This window comes from Gymnoscopelus microlampas (genome assembly GCF_963454915.1).
Source record: "Gymnoscopelus microlampas genome assembly, chromosome: 20".
In the NCBI taxonomy this organism is placed as follows: domain Eukaryota; kingdom Metazoa; phylum Chordata; class Actinopteri; order Myctophiformes; family Myctophidae; genus Gymnoscopelus; species Gymnoscopelus microlampas.
This window is the reverse complement of record NC_139957.1, coordinates 11,636,059-11,656,104: the sequence shown is the minus strand read 5'-3', so window position 1 is coordinate 11,656,104 and position 20,046 is coordinate 11,636,059. Positions and strand designations below refer to the sequence as shown.

General features: G+C 44.1%; 2 protein-coding genes across 2 annotated transcripts in view; one reads left to right on the top strand and one right to left on the bottom strand.

Annotated features, from left to right (window-relative positions):
- Positions 1–20,046, top strand: part of npas3 (neuronal PAS domain protein 3) — a gene marked incomplete at its 5' end in the record, with an annotated part of 372,500 nt that overhangs the window by 330,550 nt on the left and 21,904 nt on the right. The window contains one exon of the mRNA XM_084045562.1: positions 3,848–3,966. Coding sequence (XP_083901688.1) covers positions 3,848–3,966 — 119 coding nt within the window. The remainder of the gene's footprint in view (positions 1–3,847; positions 3,967–20,046) is intronic.
- LOC311036868 (eukaryotic translation initiation factor 2-alpha kinase 1-like) lies at positions 7,532–9,541 on the bottom strand (the record flags this gene model as incomplete). Its single annotated transcript, XM_084045879.1, has 1 exon — positions 7,532–9,541. One exon carries the CDS (start codon positions 9,539–9,541, stop codon positions 7,532–7,534), a length of 2,010 nt encoding a protein of 669 aa, XP_083902005.1.

Sequence of the window (20,046 nt, the reverse complement as noted above, 5' to 3'; positions counted from 1 at the left end):
AAAATGTTTCCTATAATCTGCCATTAAATGTACTTAAAAAGCATTCTACGTTGTTTAGACTTACTTCTCTGGGCGCACAGATCTTTACCATTGACTCGCCATATTAAGTGTTGCACATGTGCTGTTCACTCTTCAGTGCAAGTGAACCAGGCCTCCGTAAGCGCAGGTCTGCACTCTGCAGTGCCCAGCGCATAGAACTGCACTCACTGCTGCTGTTCATTCCACCATATTTGGCCTCGTAAGCTTCGCTTTGTATGCCTGTTATGTCTATGCCGAGTTATGCTTTGACGTACGGCGGTATCGCCGATCTACAAGCCCACAGTAGATCAGCGATGTTCGCCGGGCGATACCGACGTGAGTCGAAGTATAAACCGAGCTTATTAAGGCATGAAAAGCACCACAACTCTCTGAGTTCTCACCGGATTTACACAGGGTTTGGTTTGTATGATATAAGGATGAAGACTGCTGGTTTTCATACCAAAATACTTACGTAGATTGTAAAAAAGAATATAGCCTAACTTGTAAAACAAAAACTGTTTTTGGCTGTTGTTGTTGCAGTGAATGGATATGGATCATATTATACAGCAGCATAATGCATTTTATTATTAGCCTATAAGTACAAAAAGGTGTAGTACTGTATAATCATCATTTTTGGTCATGCCATTAGTTATGTCTGTCTTTCACAAATTAATTACTACTAGGCCAGGGCCTAAATGCAAATAAAAACATTTTCATTTATCAAAATAAACTAGTGTGATAACATAGCACATGTTGGCTTAATTGTTTGTGTAGCACTACCTGGGGAAAACGGCACCAGCCGCCACTGGCTAAATCGTAATAGGAGTGGAAATGGGAAGTTAATGGCCTCTTTGCCAACTGTTGATAGGCATTACTTCATCATACAGAGCCGATTGGCTACTTTCATCAAGCGACACGTCATACGACAAAATACAACTCGTACAGTAAAAAGGCTCAGTCCTAAGTACACACAAGCGCACACTCTCAGAGATAGAAATGAATAAATTAACACTGATGATTTTACTGTGTAGATGTATGACAGTACAGGGAAATGCATATGGAAATGTATGTGCATAACTGCAGACATGCACGTGCATTGTAACAATATGTTCATGCATGAGTGAGTGAGTGCACATCTGCACGGAGTGCGCGCATATTGTTACGCACGTGCACACACGCACGCACACACGCAGTTGGATTGGCATGTGTTATATTGTAGCAGTAAAGAGGATTGTGTCTACAGTGTGAGTGTTGCTGTGATCCTGTTTCACATCAATCTGCTACCGATTGCTGCTCTGTCTGTCTGTCTGTCTGTCTGTCTGTCTGTCTATCTTGCTCGGTATGCCTCAGGTTCTGTCATTCTCGCTGTATGTTCTCTACTGTTCGCTCCTCTACTCTTCTCTTAGGTTTGAATTTATTCATTTCATTATTCATCTAATTTCAGTGGATTAGAGATCATACTCTATAGGTTTAAATACAAAGTGGGAGTGTATACTCAGCCACATGCCCAGAGACAAACACACACGCACGCAGGCATGCACGCCTCAAACACAATTAACCCTGCCCCCATCTTTTTTGATCCAATCATGAACCGTATTCCTCCTATCAGTCACAGAGGTCGTTAGCAGGTCAGTGTATGTTTGTTTGAGTCGTGGGACGAGTAGTGTCAAGCTGAGCCAAACAGATGGACAAACTCTCTTTCTTTCTCTCTCTCTCTCTCTCTCTCTCTCTCTCTCTCTCTCTCTCTCTCTCTCTCTCTCTCTCTCTCTTTCTCTTTCTCTCCTTCCCTCTACAACAGTGTGTGTGTGTCAGTCATGTCTCTCTTTTCTGGAGTCAGATGGTATGATCAACATGACAAGAACCACACTGTTACACATCTGACATTAGAGAGACAGAGAGAGAGGCATGATAAAGGAGGATGGAAAAGGGGAAAAGCAATTGGGAGAAAGGGAGGAGATAGAGGCATAGTGGTAAAAAGGAGAGAGAAGGGAAAGAGAGTTGATATGAGGGTGAAAGAAGAGAAACGAGAAAGGGAGAGAGTCGGACTGACGGAGGAGAAGAAAACGAGTGAAAGAGAAGGAGAGAGTGAGGGGAAGGAGGGAGAGAATGAGAGAGTAAATGATGAGGTTTTTACAGTATTACTTTCAGAGGTAGAGAGTCGTCCTCTCTACCTCATCAATAACACACATTGACATGTTTGTACTGACCGTGTGTGTGTGTGTGTGTGTGTGTGTGTGTGTGTGTGTGCGTGTGTGCGTGTGTGCGTGTGCGTGTGCATGTGCGTGTGTGCGTGCGTAGGTGCATGCAATCATGCGTGTTTGTGTGAGTGACCCACCAGCGCAAACATTCAAGGAAAATTCATCTTAGAAATGCACCTGTGTCACACCTACAACACACACACACGCACACCTTCGTACATCACTCACGTACGTGTGTGTGTGTGTGTGTGTGTTGTGCACTCACGCACACGTCTATGTACATTTGCTTACACATCTCTGTGTGTGTGTGTGTGTGTGTGTGTGTGTGTGTGTGTGTGTGTGTGTGTGTGTGTGTGTGTGTGTGTGTGTGTGTGTGTGTGTGTGTGTGTGTGTGTGTGTGTGTGTGTGTGTGTGTGTCAGCACTTATACAAACAAAGCTGCATATTAATTTGCTTGTGTGTATTGTATAATGTGCGTGTTTGCTCTTGCGCGAGTGCATGAGAGTGCGTGCGTGTGTCCGTCGTGCGTTTGTCCATCCCTCGGTGATACAGGGGCGTTTCCCGGCTGTCTCGTCCTCCATCAGTGTCGGAGATGAATGTAGGGCTTATGAATATGCATTTGATTAAAAGGTCTGATGGCAGACATGTTGACGGATGGACACACTCACCTTCACACTAATGGCCGCCTCTCCACTCACTCTGCCCGCACCGCGGCCTGTAGGATCCGCTGTAGCAGGCAGACTGTCAGCACAACTGACTGAGGGATGATGCTGGCTTTGACAGCGCCGAGTTAGAAGGGCTTCAGTTGAGGACAGATGTAGAGAGGACAACTTTGAAGGGAATTTGAGGTGTAGGTGAGCCGGGCGTAATGTTTTAAAAGATCACCTCCAGATGTATTTTAAACTCTTGAAAATGTTTCTATATTGAATCATTTTAATACAGGTCTTTTTTTTCCTTCCAAATTGCTCAACAAACTCTACTATACATTTGCCCTCATCGATCTATGATCTATGCATATGCAAAATAGCACCAACATATTTACCAGAAATTCCAAGTCGGCAGCTCATATTATTTCAAGAGAGAGCTTATTTCACCCACGCAATAGCCCGGCAAACGTGAATAGGCTGATTGATGTGTCACTGATCAGTGCGTCGTTTTGTGGTAACTTCGGCAATGTCGGGCAAGCTGATAATTTCCTGCTTGTACTATGGTAACTAATAGTCAAATAACAGTTTGAGTAGAGCATTCCCCGTATTTGTATGTGTGCATTCATTTTATTTATTTATTTATGTTCAACCCTGACACACTCCATGTTGAAATGATAGCTTTGGATATCGTTGCTGTCGGGCAGAAACCTCGTATCTACCTATTTCAACGTTTTATGTTCTTTTCATAAATGAATGCCCTACTTCATCATACAAGAGAGTCGCACAAAAGTAGTGAACACAGCAGATCTACAAGCTCACAACGCCTCGCCTCTTGAGGCGTTGTGAGGTTATAGATCTGCTATTTTAACTATTGTTTACATTGTTTTTTTTAAGTAATAATAAAAAAGCAACGGTTTTGGAAATAGGTTTCCACCTGACAGCAACGATATATAAGACTGCATTGTGTTTCATGTGTTTTGCCCAGTGGAGTCGACCAGCCCCAGCCTCCTGGCAGCCGACAACCTTCTGGAACGCTCCTTCTTCATCAGGATGAAGTCTACGCTCACCAAGAGAGGAGTACACATCAAGTCCTCAGGATATAAGGTATTTACAGCGTCCTAGTCAGGGTTGCCAGATCTGCTTAGTATAATTTCCCCGCAAGATTTTATTTGAAAATAGCCGATCTACAAGCTCACAACGCGTCGCATCGCGACGCGTTGGGAGCTTGTAGATCTGCAATTTTCAAATTGCTGATGTATATGTTAAAGTGCTCATGTGGCCCATAGTTGCTTCTTTTGGGCTGGTTTTCCTAGGCCTGGTTGCTTGTTTTTCTCTCACAGAATCTGGCAACACTGGTCCTAGTATTATGACATACAGTACTACTCAGATACCTCACCATTTCCATTAGTACATATAAACACTGCAATGCTTGCTTCTGTCCTACCAGGAGTCTGGTACTGCTTTTTTCTGTCCTATACCAGGACACCTAGTGCTGCTGTTTTTCTATCCCACTAGGATCCCTAGTACAGCTGGTTATCTATCTATTTTTCCTTTTTTCACCTTTGTACATATAGTGTTTTGTGTTTGTTGATGACATGTATTATTGTATTATTAATGTGTTATGCTATGGTAATGAATTGAATAGACCACAATGGATACAAGTCCCCAGGACTATTTTGTGTTATCCTTTTAGCATTAATGTCTCATACTGTACCACGTGCTGTTTACATTTCTGACTTATAAAGTATTCAATCAATCAATCCTTCCAGGATCCCTAGCACAGCTAGGAACTAGGGGTGATGCATTCAGCTATTATCATTATTATTATTATTATATTATTATTATTATTATTATTAATTCATGTTATTATTATTGTTGTTGTTGTTGTTGTTCCGATAATAGTAGTTAAGTGGTTTAATTTGATTTCTGCAACCATAGCAACTGTGACATCATCAAAATACTCCAATCAGCGCACATGATGTGAAACACCAACTTGGAAGAGTTGGGGATAATAAATGTGTGAGTGCTGTACTCCCAGGGTTAATGTTGACACGATATCACGCTGACCCGGCACTTTAATAATGCGGGTGTTCACACAGATCTCGATCCTATCTCTCCTTTACATGACCTACGTGTTTGTCCACTATCTCCGCCGCCGACGAAGCAAGGACCGGCTGAACAGACTCCCGATCCACAAGTACAAGAAAAGGGACGCGTACGATGAGTGCGCCATCTGCCTGGACGAGTACAAGGAAAAGGACAAGCTCAGGGTCCTGCCATGTTCTCATGCTTACCACACCGAGTGTGTTGACCACTGGCTGATCGAGATGAGGAGGACCACGTGTCCCATGTGCACGCGAGAGTTTTAGAACGAGTTCTAAACCAGTGGTTCTCAAACTTATACATTTCAAGGACTCCCCTTCACTCTGACAGTATACGAACGGAACCAAATGGACCCAAACGGCGCCGAGTGGAAGGTCAGTCGGATCAGTGGATCTCCGAAAAAAATGGATACATCTGCAAATCTCCATATTCGGAAGACTCTGATGTTATCAATATGACGTCATACTGTAGGAATGATGTCATAGACTGCCCTGGACTCCTTCCTGTATTTGGCCATGCCTCAGACGGAACTCCATATATGGACATAAACGTGACACGGGCAGACACATACAGGAATCTCCATTTATGGGCATAAAAGGACAGGTACAACGGGTACTCTGACAACTGTTGAAATGGGTATTAAATAACGCAGTTGGGCATGCGTTCCCAACTTGCATCGTTCCAGACTTACCTGGTCCCCCGTTCAGGCACCGGCTAGTTGCCAGAATTGTTCCAAACAATAGAAAATAGCAAAAATAACATTGGCTATTTTTGCTATTGTCATGTTTTTGTTATGCCATTTCACAATAGGGGGGCGCAACCAGGGGCTATTCAGGGGCCTTGGCATGGAACAGTTTGTAAAACCCTGTCATACTCATAGATGACAGACGTCATAGACCGGGCACCCTTCATGCCTTCCAATGTGCTTATGTGGCTCTTGAACCTCTCTAGTTATTATTATCTCCGCCAGGAGGGAGGTTATGTTTTCATTGTGGTATGGCTACTGGCAGAGATACTGTACGCTCCACTAAGCGCACCTTTCTAAATTTGATATTTTATTCATCAAGCAAATCATGTGGTTACTGTAGGTTTTGTCCTCACTCTGTGTCGGGGCTTTCCAGCCATAGGGCTTTCTGTCTCATGTGTTACTGTAGCTGCCTGATTGATGCACTTAAAGGAGGAAAACCCAGCCTGTGCAGCCCGTCCACAAACAAAGAATGTATTAATCAATATCTGTGTGTAACATATGGCCAAAACTGTGAACAGGCAATGACATTGTGTTGATGGTGATGTGGTACACCATTTTATTCACATGTTTTATACTTTGGCATCCTTCACTTATGGAGCTCAGATTGAGCTGCAACCTTGCCTGTTTCATATTTGAATGTGAATTGTGTCTTTGAATGTGTCGGCGTCTGTCCGGAACCGAACATCCACAATTCTCTGCGTAGATACACATTGGTCTGTTGTAATGCCCATTTATGGAGATCCCTGATGTCATCAACATCATAGGACAAGGCAAGTTGACTATACAAATGTATAACTCATTTCAACAATGCAATTCAATGTGCTTTACATAAGATATTAAGCAAAAGAGACATACGGTATTATAAAAGGATGTTTGAATTGCATCTGGATTTATATGTTGGGTTTTGCTAGGTATTTATTTGTCTGTTGATGTATGTATTTTTCCTGTGTCACACCCACGCATTCACTTCACACACATGCGCCCGCGCACACACGCACACACGCACACACACACACGCGCACACGCGCGCGCTCTTATTACACTTCACACACTTATACACTCACCCTCACTACATAATTTGACACACACCCCATTTTAAAGGACCACAATATAAACGCTTTATGCGTTTTTATCCTTTTGATTATGGTGGTCCATGTATATGTTATTGTTACATTTATGTTTTTTCATGATCAACAAAGATGTCATCAACCAAATTTGTTAAACACCTATCTGCTGAAACAAGTATTCAGGACACAGAGCAAAAAACACAATATAAAAGGGCATTTCAATACATTAAAAACAAATGAGAAAAATATGAGTAATATTACAGTGTTGAATATTTAAAATAATTTCATGGGAGTTTGTTCCAGCTATGTGGTGCATAAAAACTGAATGCTGCTTCTCCATATTAAGTTCTGATTTTAGGGACATAAAGCAGACCTGTCCCAGATGACCTGAGACATCTGGATGGTTCATGATATCGCACAAGATCCGATCAATTCTTTGACTTACAGGGAGCCAGTTTAAAGACCTAAAAATTGGAGTGATATGCTCCACTTTTTTGGTATTAGTAAGGATTTGAGCAACAGCGATCTGAATCAACTGGTGTTGATTGATAGGACTGACATAGTACTATGATAATGGGTACTGTACTAAGAACTGACAATGAGTACCAAGGGTACTGCCTAACCATTGCCCTAGTTCTATGAAATATTTAACTTAAATGTTATAACGGTCAAGAAAAGCCAATCACAGAAGGATCAGGCTGAAACCTTTCCAAAAATAATTGGACATCCTCTAAAGTGGCTGACGTTATGGTCAGGTCCTATCTGAGTTTTCAATGTGGTTTTGTGAACTCTGAAGCTCACTGATCTGTCTCCGGAGTTGACTGAGCTCTTCCTGCTGTTCCTCCACCCTCCTCTGCAAGCCATGGATAACCATGTCTTGACTGCTGAAGAGTTCACTGCAGAGGAGTTGGGTGGCATCAGGGCGGACACAGGGGTCTTTGCTCGTGAGCTTTGTGATGTGCTTGGCCAGGACTGGCCATCTGTGGCAGAAGGCATCTGGGATCTTCCCTTCTCTGAGATTCTCGAGTGTCCGTACTCGCTCCATCTCTGTGCCGAAGGGCTGGAAAAGCTCAAGGGCTACCACTCCTATGCTGTACATATCTGATTTGGAATCATAATGGGTGCCCTCTAGTTGTTCAGGAGCAGCATACGCAAATGTCCCCACACCTGCAGTGTGTGAAGAGCCAGCGTTATGGCAGGAAGAAGGCAACGATTGACCTACTATTATATCCCTGCAGGCCAGGCCAAAGTCTCCTATCCTAACATGGCAGGCATGTCCCTGAAGGAAAATATTACTAGGCTTCAAGTCCCTATGCATGATCCCCCTGGAGTGAATGTATTCCACCCCTTCCAATATTTTCCTCAGAAGGCTGAGAGTTTGCTCCGTGTCCACACCGCCATAGGGACATCTAGAGGGGTGTCTGTCCGTGGCCCTGGCGTTTCTCTCTGAGATCCAGTCTTTCAGGGAGTGCTCGCACACCTGCATCTGGATGTAGAGCATGAGATGGAACTGGACCTCCTTTGAAGACTTTGCTGCATGTTCGTCCAGCCATAGCTGACTCTCCACACCAACGCAGGAGTTGTTGTTGTTCGGCTCTGCTCTCATCATGCTGGAGTCCTCCTCCGACAGGTCGGAGTCATCCCAGCCCACCGCGGGACGAGTGGAGAGCTTAACTTGTCCATGCTGCTGCTCACTCAGAAACACACCGGGGACGTTGTGTTCTGAGTTGTGATGCGTCATTGTGGGAGAGAGCACATGCCCCTGGTCCGGGTTTGAAACTAAGGCTTTATCTGAGTCTGCTTCTGTTGGGGATCCATTGGCGGTTACAGCAGAATCCGACTCTGTGTGACTGGAGTTTCGGAAGACTATCGAGGAACCCGAGCCACTGCTGCCATGGCTTTCATCATCAGTGTCATCTTCCGTTGCAGGTGATTTCAGTGCTGGCAGGAGAGGCCGAGGGTACACTGCAGACTGAATGTGCTCCATCCAGGCTGTGTGATAGCCCACCACATTCACATGCTGTAAACTGGACAACACCTTAACCTCCCTGAGCACCTTCATGCAGTCCTGCCTTGACACATTCTTAATGAGAATTTTCTTCACTGCATAGTTCTGGCCATCCATCTTATTTGTAACCTTAAAAACCTTGCCATAGGATCCTTTCCCAAGTCTACAGATCTCCTCAAACTCGCTGAGATATCGTGATGTCTGTGCCCGGAACAGTCCCTCGTTGGGCCTTACAGTAAGGGCCTGAGTGTTTGTGTCAAGGAGCTGCCGATCCTGTGCGAATAGTGAGGAGCTGGCTGCATGGAGCAGTTCAGTGAAGGCCCTGTTGTGTTGGAGTCTGATGGTGCTGAACTCGTCACTGATGGCCAGAGGGGAGAGGAGGTTCAAGGCAGCTAAATGTTGGCCAATGACTCTGAACAGCGTGCGTGAGCGCGTCGGGTCACTCTCATAGATGACACAAAGGTGTTCTATTAGAGAACCCAGGAGAAGCTGGTTGGGAATCGCAGAGGTGAACTTCTGAATGGAAGGGTACTGCTTCCCAGCCATCAGAACCTCACGGTTGTCATCAGTGTCAGAAGTGTCAAACTGGACGCTGTCATCTCCGTCTTTGCTTGTCAAATTGAACACAGTGGCCTTGTGTCTTTTTGCCATTGAAAGGTTGCCGTGAATCAAGAGGTTGCTCATGGAGCTGTTACTACCGCTAGAACATTCTTCTGACTTGGACTCTTTAGAGGTTGTGGTGGAATGGCACATTTTCTGTATTGTCTGTCACACCGGTGAAGAGCTGTATGTAGTACTATTCTTTTAACAAATGAATGACGCCAAGATGTTTGAGCCCAGATCCAGACTTAATAAAAAACTACTCAAAGTAAAGAGTGACTGGTTGTCTAGACCAGAACACGCCGCAGTGGTGTCGATCAGAACTTAAACCGAGATATCTAACCTGTATGGTTCGGAGGGTGGTTCAAGGTAACTATAGCAGCAGAAGCCAACGGAGTATGTGCCTAGATGTGGAGAAAGTGCTGTTTGAATCCTGGAGGTCAAGGGTCTTGAGGGTAGAGTCTTGAAGATATACTGTAGCCTTGGAGGTTTGTGTTGAAGAATCAGTCCTAGATGTTATAGATCGTTGGAGATTCTTGGGAGTGTTGAGACAATACGATGCTTTATACTCTCTGGCCGGGATTTCTCTTGTCATCAAAATGATGTCACGTCAGCCATATCAATATATGGAGTTCCAAGGTCAGCCATGCCTAAATATGGAGTTCATAATAGCTAGTGTCATCACCACTAACTGTAATGTGATTGGCTGACTTTGCAAATTCAGGACTGTGATTGGCTAGCGAAACACATGACACATGTGCAGCCCTATGAATAGCAGTATGGACTTTAAAAAAAGTCATCTATCCTTTTTTTAAAGTGAGTCATGTTGTGATGACCACACACCGCACACTTCACACTGGGTGTGATTTTTTTATTGTCTCCGCCAGGAGACATTGTTTTCACTTTCCACATGTCAAGCTAACATTGGTCAAGCCTCACGTGACACGTGACAATATGGTGAAATAGTGTGATCTGATTGGCTAGTGACGTATAGCGGCCTATAAATACATGTGTCACTTTGAAAGAGTCTTAGCCTCTTTCAAAGTGAGGTAAGACAGGAATAATCACGAAATGGCTGAGAAATGGCGGATACTGTAACAATTGGATAGGACACTTACACAGACAGGACGGATAGGACACTTATACAGACAGGACGGATAGGACAGTTATACAGACGGATAGGACACTTGTGTCATGTTACTATGACACAGTAACATGTTCTATTTTTTGTAAGAATTAGAACATAAGAAGTAGAACATTCCCAACATTCCCAAGTCTGCTGGCGGAGACTTGTGCTCCGAGGAGCACTTTTTCTAGTTATACTTAATGTTAATAACAACAATGAGTAACAATTGAAGCCTAGCCCCGACAAGTCACACCACACGAACGGTACGTCAAGTGTCGGCCGACATGATTCAACAACACACGAAGACGTTTTTGCGTGTGAATTTATAACCTCCGACCACCTCCCTCCAGCCTATGGGATCAGATCAGAGTACGTTTGACCTGTATGATGTCAGTCTTGCCTAATATGGAGTTCCACCTGGCCTTAGAGATATGTGTTTCTAGTTTGGTCCTGTTATGGCTAGTGACAACAATGACACTGATGACATCTTTACAGTTTTAGCCTTTCGTACCTTCTACGGATAAACTGTGCGTTATAGTGTGAATCTGAGTGCTATGCCCATATATAGGCATGTATGGAGATCCAGTTGTCCAGAATTGCCGATCCAACCGATCGCCGATGCCCATGTGGGCATGCACTGATGACATCAGGTATCTCCATATATGGGCATAAAAGGGACAAGAGCAGATAGAGAGCTCCATATATGGGCATAAAAGGGACACATGCAGACAGACAGATACAGAGATCTCCATATATGGACACAATAGGGGACACAGACAGACGGGTACAACGGGTATTGCATAACCAGGTGGGGCATACATGCATTCCAAACTTGCTGTTGTTACCAAGTAACGGTCTAGTTTTTTATAAAGAAACCTTGTATGGTTTTCAGATTCTGCCAAGGCGCAGCCTGCCATTGATGAGTTTGATGAGATTTTGTGTTTTAAGTGGTTTTCCACTAAATGGCGCTGTTCGCTCGCCTATGGAGTATGGATCACTGTTTGGCTCTCTGTGAAGGAGATAAGCAGCGGGTGACGTCATCGCAAAAAAAAACACCCCATCGGATATGTCTTTTAAAGCGATCGGGGGATCAATCATACTGGAGATAGATATTCTATGATTTTTCAAAGGTGAGTGAAAACACTCGAAAATCGCTAGCATTGGCGTGGCAAAATTATGTTTTATTTCTGTCAGTCAAAGAGTTAAGAAGGACCAGGAACAGGAACCAGTGTTTTATCTTTCCAATTAAACAACAATACAGCGTATTGACTATAGTTACCAGTTAACACTGGGGAGATGGACAGATGCAGTTAGATCAGTGGCTCTCAACCTTTTCTGGATCAGGGCCCTCTTAAATATCTCAAAAGCGTTCGGCTGCCGTGTTAAGTGGTCAGATGGGTGGGCCGCGAAGTTTTGCCAATTATTTTGACAAAATAATGTTTGTTCCAATTATTTGGGGGCCCATATCCTCACGGCCCACCAGTGGGCTGCGGCCCACAGGTTGAGGACCACTGCATTAGATCATCTGACCATCTCTGGCTCTGGTAGAGGTGGAGGCTGACGTGCAAACACACCTGCAGCCCAGGGCTTAAAGTCTCATCACATAGAAGATACTCCACATGTAAATCTATAATCCTACCATGGCTAAATAGAATATATGAACCTGTGTGTGTGTGTGTGTGTGTGTGTGTGTGTGTGTGTGTGTGTGTGTGTGTGTGTGTGTGTGTGTGTGTGTGTGTGTGTGTGTGTGTGTGTGTGTGTGTGTGTGTGTGTGTGTGGCTACATATAGAGGTGAGAGAGTGTTAACATTATAGTGTGCTAAGCTCTGTGACCATCCTCTCGCTCACATCTACAGACAGGATTATGTAGGATTCTCCGGCCAACCTGTGTGTATATGTGCACGCGAGCGTGTACTTTGTGTTTGTGTGTCCTTCGTCTGTGCACGTTTCTGTGCCACCCACTTTGTGTGTGTGTGTGTGTGTATGCGCGTGCAATGTGTCAATTGTGTACCGTATGCGTCAGTGTGTTTATCCTTTGTGTGCGTATGTGTGTGTGAGCCCTTTTGAGATTTTTGAGACTGTCTGTTCCTCTCCAAGGCTTCTCTGTCTTTATTCTCTCTCTCTCTCTCTCTCTCTCTCTCTCTCTCTCTCTCTCGCCCCCTCCCTCCCTCTCTCTCCCTTTCTTTCTTACTGTGTGTGAGCAGTGAAAGCACTACTTCAGCTCTACGATCTGAAGATTGTTGAAGATTATTCACAATAACAAAACACAATTTATAAACAAGACTTTGATTGATGGAGGGAGGGACGGAAGGAGGGATGGATGCATGGAGGGATGAATAGATGGACGGACGGACGGTTGGTTGAATGGTTGGTTGTTTGGTTTTTAAAGGGTTATAAACTATAAATTATTTTACGGCAAACACATGTGCGTGTGTGTGCATGTGTGACTTACAGACATAGAGAGAGACAGACAGACAGACAGACAGACAGACAAATGAGACAGACAGACAGACAGCCATAAAGAGACAGACAGAAAGACACAGACAGACACAGACAGACACACAGACAGACGTAGAGCCCGACAAACAGACATAGACCGACAGACAGACACAGAGACAAATGGACAGACAGACAGACAGACAGACACAGAGACAAATGGACAGACAGACAGACAGACAGACACAGAGACAAATGGACAGACAGACAGACAGACAGACATAGAGACCGACCGACAGACAAACATAGACCGACAGACACACAGACAGAGACTGACAGACAGACATAGACCAACAGTTAGACAGACAGACAGACAGACAGACGTATAGACAGACAGAAAGACATAGAGGCCGACCGACAGACAGACACAGAGACAGACAGACAGACGTACAGTTAGTTCCATGTTGTGTTGGCGTGTTCCACCTGCTGTCGACACAGATCACATACAAATCGCCGTGACGACAGGGACACCAGGCTGCATATTCACACACACAGCCATGCATACATTACACGTACGCACAATCGCACATACACAATTGCATTGCATACGTTACGCACAAACGTAGACATGCATGATTGCACAAATGCTTGTACATATTGCAGACACTCACACACACACACACACACACACACACACACACACATCACAGGTTTGTATTACTATATTTGTGAGGACGTCAACATTTTATGACAGTGATTTCATGAATGGCACTTTTATTTTTCATTAACTGTAAGCCTAAAGCCAAAAAATTGCAGATCATCAGCTTGTAGATTGGAAATTGTTCGCAACTAAGTGTAAATTAGGCATAACTCGGTATTTCGAATCCCTAAACCAAACTTCTAAATGTCTACTCCTAAACCTAACCCCAACCTGAATCATTTTCTAATTCGTATCTCTAACAATCTTTTTTTTTTCAACCATAAAACAATATTTGTTCTTGAGACGACCAGGAAAATGGTCCACACAATGTCTATTACTGAAATTCATCTATACTTGTGGGGACATTTGGCCCTCACAAGTATAGTAACACACGCACGCACACGCACACACACGGTATGTGGGGGCACTAGCTATCCCATTGACTCTGATTGAAGGAAACACTTACAGTATACTAATGCCACGCATTATAGCATATGTTGGATTTCTGGTCTGATGTCACACACAACACAAACTGTTGCCAAGCATTCCAAACTGCTGATTTGCGCTGGCGTCATTGCAATTAATGGATCCGTCATTGTATACTTGGAGGTTGGACATCTTGGAGGTGGTGTCGTGATGTGAGTGTGTGGGAAAATGTTGTCGGCGGGACTCATATATCTAGAAATGTGCAAAATCTCGTTGAGCGTTCTGTAAGAGACCTATTGGTGGTCCAGAACCACTGTGCGACAATAGAACTCCATATATGGACTAGGGTTGTAGTACTCGAGTCCGGTCTCGGTCTCAAGACCGGATTTTAATTTACTCTGTCTCGTCTCAGTCTCGCCCCTAATTTTACTCAGTCCCAGTCCCAGTCCCTCAGTCCCTCTCGGACCGAGGGACTCAGGACTCTTCACCCACCGAGACCACTCGAGTCCAAGTGCAATGCAATGCAATCATTTTACTGTGTCCCTCCCATTACAAGGAGTCCATTCATGCTCCCATATGAGAGCCGTCTGTGGAGCTTGTAGACCGCTGTGTTAAGTTCTGGAGCGCATCTGACATGCTACACTATGCAAGTTTATGTAACCGCAACTGCTCTTCCTACTGTGGCAAGTTTGCATGTATTATATTAGTCCACTATAACCGACCACATGATCAAGCTGGCTATGACCTTATGAATAGTTCCACAAGTTGCGTCTAAACATGATGATATATAATATGAAACATATGGTCATAGTGACATCGGCCGACAGACACTGTGGATGAACAACGCAAGATTGCACGGTGATTTCTTTATTGTACTGAAGCCTGTTTGATTGTTTTCATAAACAATTTTCTCAAATAATTTGAGAGACTGCTGTCAGTAATGTTTCCTTGTGCACCGTAGGCTTTACTGGCGCTGTGTCACTGCAGTAAATATAGCAGTCCAAACAGCAAAACTAAAAACATGAATTAACATTAGACCCCGATCGATACTGTCGACGACTTGTCTGGAGATGTAAGTGCGGCGGTGCGCTAATCAATTAAATGATTTGTTGTGCCAAATCTTGATGCGTAAATACGCACAGGGAAACATACCCATTCTGCTTTTCATCTTACAAGCCCCCATTAGCGTCTATTTTGTCATTTGTGCAATGAATCACGACAGGACTAGTGCTTGTTCACTTTTCATTGGTGTATTACTATTGTTCCATGTTATACTGCGTATGGACTGTTACTATGGAAGGGACATGACACCACTCTTATGTATATTGAAGACACTCCTATCATTATGGATGCTATCATTATTATTTATGAGAGATGTTACTATCATGTATATGGAAGGTCTCTCTCTCTCTCTCTCTCTCTCTCTCTCTCGCTCTCTCTTATTACACCAGTTTCCATTTAGTGTCAACACAATATTTCATATTTTTAGTTGAAGCTGTTGTTCTTAAAAGCATGTAGTGATCTGTAGCACCCTCTCACTCACCATTTCTCTCTCTCTGTCTGTATATCGCGTGCACACACGCCTGCATTTAACAAAACACACACACACACACTCCTGTGTGTGTGTGTGTGTGTGTGTGTGTGTGTGTGTGTGTGTGTGTGTGTGTGTGTGTGTGTGTGTGTCACAGACGCCTCCAGGGCGTCTGTGAATCTTTTTAATATTTTTAATGCGTTTCAGTGTTTATTTATTTAAATCTGAACTTCTTTCTATTCATTGAACAGAAGGACGAAGGGGAAAGGAGGGGGAATGTGTGTGTGTGTGTGTGTGTGTGTGTGTGTGTGTGTGTGTGTGTGTGTGTGTGTGTGTGTGTGTGTGTGTGTGTGTGTGTGTGTGTGTGTGTGTGTGTGTGTGTGTGTGCGTGTATGCGTGCGTATTTGTGTTTAAATGCATATCAAGCATATTAAGCACAAGATCTATAATAGAGACGTTAATAACATAATAACTGGTCATTACATGTACTTTACTCAATATAATGTGATAATACTGCTCTTTCAGCTCTGTCTGATTAATGACCTTTAATTAAAAGGGTTACACTTTTGTGGTGCTCTGTGTTCCTGTGGTGATCTGAGAGCATGTCGAGTCTGCTTTCTCAACATGACAGCATTATTTTTATTAATTTACATATCCACTGTCTTCTATCACCTCTCTCCTCTCTTCCTCCTCTAATAATAATAATAATACATAGAATTTATACAGCACTTTTCTGAGTACTCAAAGTCGCTTTACAAAACAGAAAACAAAATAAAAACAACTTTATTAGGAAAAAAATAGATAAAAAAGTTAAACTATAGAAGTAAAGGTATTCTCTCCCTCCCTCCTCCTCCTCCTTCTTCTCCTCTCCTCTTCCTCCTCTCTTCCTCTCATCTCCCTCCTCTCTCTACTGAGTTTTTTTAACAATCTCCCATCCTGCTTTTCTCTCTCTTATTATTTTTTTTTTTTACATTTTATACCTCCCAATTTAGTAGTTATGCCAATTCCTGATTCCCTTCGTATTTTAGTCCCTAGTCACTGCCAACTCCTACATTTAGTTCTTTGTATTTTAGTCCCTAGTCACTGCCAACTCCTACATTTAGTTATTTGTATTTTAGTCCCTAGTCACTGCCAACTCCTACATTTAGTTCTTTGTTTTCTAGTTCCTAGTCACTGCCAACTCCTACATTTAGTTCTTTGTATTCTAGTCCCTAGTCACTGCCAACTCCTACATTTAGTTCTTTGTATTTTAGTCCCTAGTCACTGCCAACTCATACATTTAGTTCTTTGTTTTCTAGTTCCTAGTCACTGCCAACTCCTACATGTAGTCCTTTGTATTCTAGTCCCTAGTCACTGCCAACTCCTACATTTAGTTCTTTGTTTTCTAGTTCCTAGTCACTGCCAACTCCTACATTTAGTCCTTTGTATTCTAGTCCCTAGTCACTGCCAACTCCTACATTGAGTTCTTTGTTTTCTAGTCCCTAGTCACTGCCAACTCCTACATTTAGTTCTTTGTATTCTAGTCTCTAGTCACTGCCAACTCCTACATTTAGTTCTTTGTATTTTAGTCCCTAGTCACTGCCAACTCCTACATTTAGTCCTTTGTATTCTAGTCCCTAGTCACTGCCAACTCCTACATTTAGTTCTTTGTTTTCTAGTTCCTAGTCACTGCCAACTCCTACATTTAGTTATTTGTATGCTAGTCCTTAGTCACTGCCAACTCCTACATTTAGTTCTTTGTATTCTAGTCCCTAGTCACTGCCAACTCCTACATTTAGTTCTTTGTATTTTAGTCCCTAGTCACTGCCAACTCCTACATTTAGTTCTTTGTATTCTAGTTCCTAGTCACTGCCAACTCCTACATTTAGTTCTTTGTATTCTAGTCCCTAGTCACTGCCAACTCCTACATTTAGTAATTTGTATTCTAGTTCCTAGTCACTGCCAACTCCTACATTTAGTTCTTTGTATTCTAGTCCCTAGTCACTGCCAACTCCTACATGTAGTTCTATAGACAATCACGTGTCTCCTTCGATACGCGTGACATCAAGGCTGCTGAGGAACACGCTATTCCTTGCAGTTCCGCACCTTACCGAACAGGTGCCCTGGTCAACCTACTGGAGTCACTATAGTCCAGTGTCAGTCAGACATCAGATTCTCTGCCACGAGCACAGTCAATTGTGTTCATTGGAACATCCATTCAAGCCGGATGCACCGCAGAGGATTCAAACTCCTAGTGACCCCTGTGCCACCTGAGCGGCCCTCCCAACACGCCTTTCGTCTGTGAAAAGAGGACAAAGTGCGATCACTCTTATTTTTCCCTCCTTTCTCTGCTTTCTCCCCTCCTCCACTTAAAGATACAAAGAGCTGTCTCCTGTCCTCTCCTCCTTGCCTCTCACCTCCTCTGTGTGGAGAGGTGTGTTTTTTCTGAGACCAGCATAGCTTCAAGTGCCTGAGATACTCGTTTCTTCAACTCTCTCTCTTTCCATCTCTCTCTCTCTCTCTCTCTTCCTGTTAACACATCCACTGCCAGGCCCGTAGTCCTACGGGCCGTTAAATCCAACCGTTAACTGCCGTTCCCGTAGTCCTACGGGGCGGGTGTTTTCCCATGTTAAATCGTGCAGGTGCAGATTCCGGATTTTTAGCGGTGCCAACCGCTCTATACGTGGCTTTTGACTTTTGTATGTCCGTCCGTCCGACCGGCGGTTTCAGCACGGGATGAGCACGGCAAAGAAGCAAACAGCTATAACTTCAGTTTGCAGCATGCCACCAAGTCCAAATTCGGTATGTGGACTTAGACCACCAATAGGGACGAGCATGAATTGATGACGTTATCAAAAAGGGGTCCAGGGACCCCCAGCGCCCGTATGAGCACGGGATGAGCACGGGATTTTAAACAGCTATAACTCCAGTTTGCAGCATGCCACCAAATCCACATTTGGTATGTGGACTTAGACCACCAATAGGCACGAGCATGAATTGATGAAGTTATCAAAGAGGGGTCCAGGGACCCCCCGCGCCCGTATGAGCACGGGATTTTAAACAGCTATAACTCCAGTTTGCAGCATGCCACCAAGTCCACATTTGGTATGTGGACTTAGACCACCAATAGGCACGAGCATGAATTGATGAAGTTCTCAAAGAGGGGTCCAGGGACCCCCCGTGCCCGTATGAGCACGGGATGAGCACGGGATTTTAAACAGCTATAACTCCAGTTTGCAGCATGCCACCAAGTCCACATTTGGTATGTGGACTTAGACCACCAATAGGGACCAGCATGAATTGCTGAAGCCCCGCCCCCTCTGTCCTCCCATTGGCTGGCCTTCAAACAGCCATAACTCAAGTTCGCAGCATGCTATGGAGTACAAATTTTGTACATGGACTAAAGCCAGCAATAGGGACTAACTGTCATTACTTAAGCCCCGCCCCCTCTGTCTGCCCATTGGCTGGGCTTAAACAGCCATCATTCCAGTTTGCAGCATGCTCCCAAGTACAAATTTGGTAAGTGGACTCAGACCACCAATAGGGATGCATTGAAATGAGTTAAGGCCCGCCCCAAAGGCACCGCTTCCTTCACACAGGGTGTGATTTTTTTTGCACTTCCGGTCTCGAAGGGGGCGGGCCGGAAACAAAATAATACTGTTTCCGGTTTTTCTCCCGCCTCCGTTTCCTGTCTAGCGTCTAGCTTTGGACGCCATTATCTCTGGCTTGTTGTTTTTCTCACCACATCCACCATTTTAGCGTTTTCCTCTCGTTCTCCAGAATGCAGTGTCGGATCGCGGCACGGTTTTCAGCGCTTTGTTCGGTCGGGTCCCGTGTTTGTGTCGAACCAAATGAACGCGGATTTTAAACGGATTTAGCGGGGCCTATGACGGAATCAAAAAAACAAAAAAGGTAAGAAATAGCGTGGCACTACGATGGACGTTCTGAGATTAGCCGATGGCAGTCAATGTGTTAACATTTTGTTTTATCCTTGCTGAAAACTGCCGACAAAAATACCTGTCAAATCCTCCACATTCTGTCATCTCGCTCCTTCGCTCTCTGTTTTTTAGACTCTCTTGCTCCATCACAACCTGTAGTGTGTTTGATCTCGCACACACGCACGCACACACACACGCACGCACACACACACACACACACACACACACACACACACACACACACACACACACACACACACACACACACACACACACACACACACACGGTTCACTTCACAGATCTGCAGACACCTTCAGGTACGGAGAGGAACCTCTGGTTACGGGAGGACAAAGTGTTTTGTTGTGGTCTTCCTGGCCAGTCGGGTATTAACATGCTTCTTGTATCCAGGCTGTGGCCAGATATGGAAATAGTTTTTTTTTTGCGGCACTGTTGTTGAATTAAAAACAAAACGGATACAATAAATACTTTATCAAACAGCACAAGAAAGACACAAGGAGATGA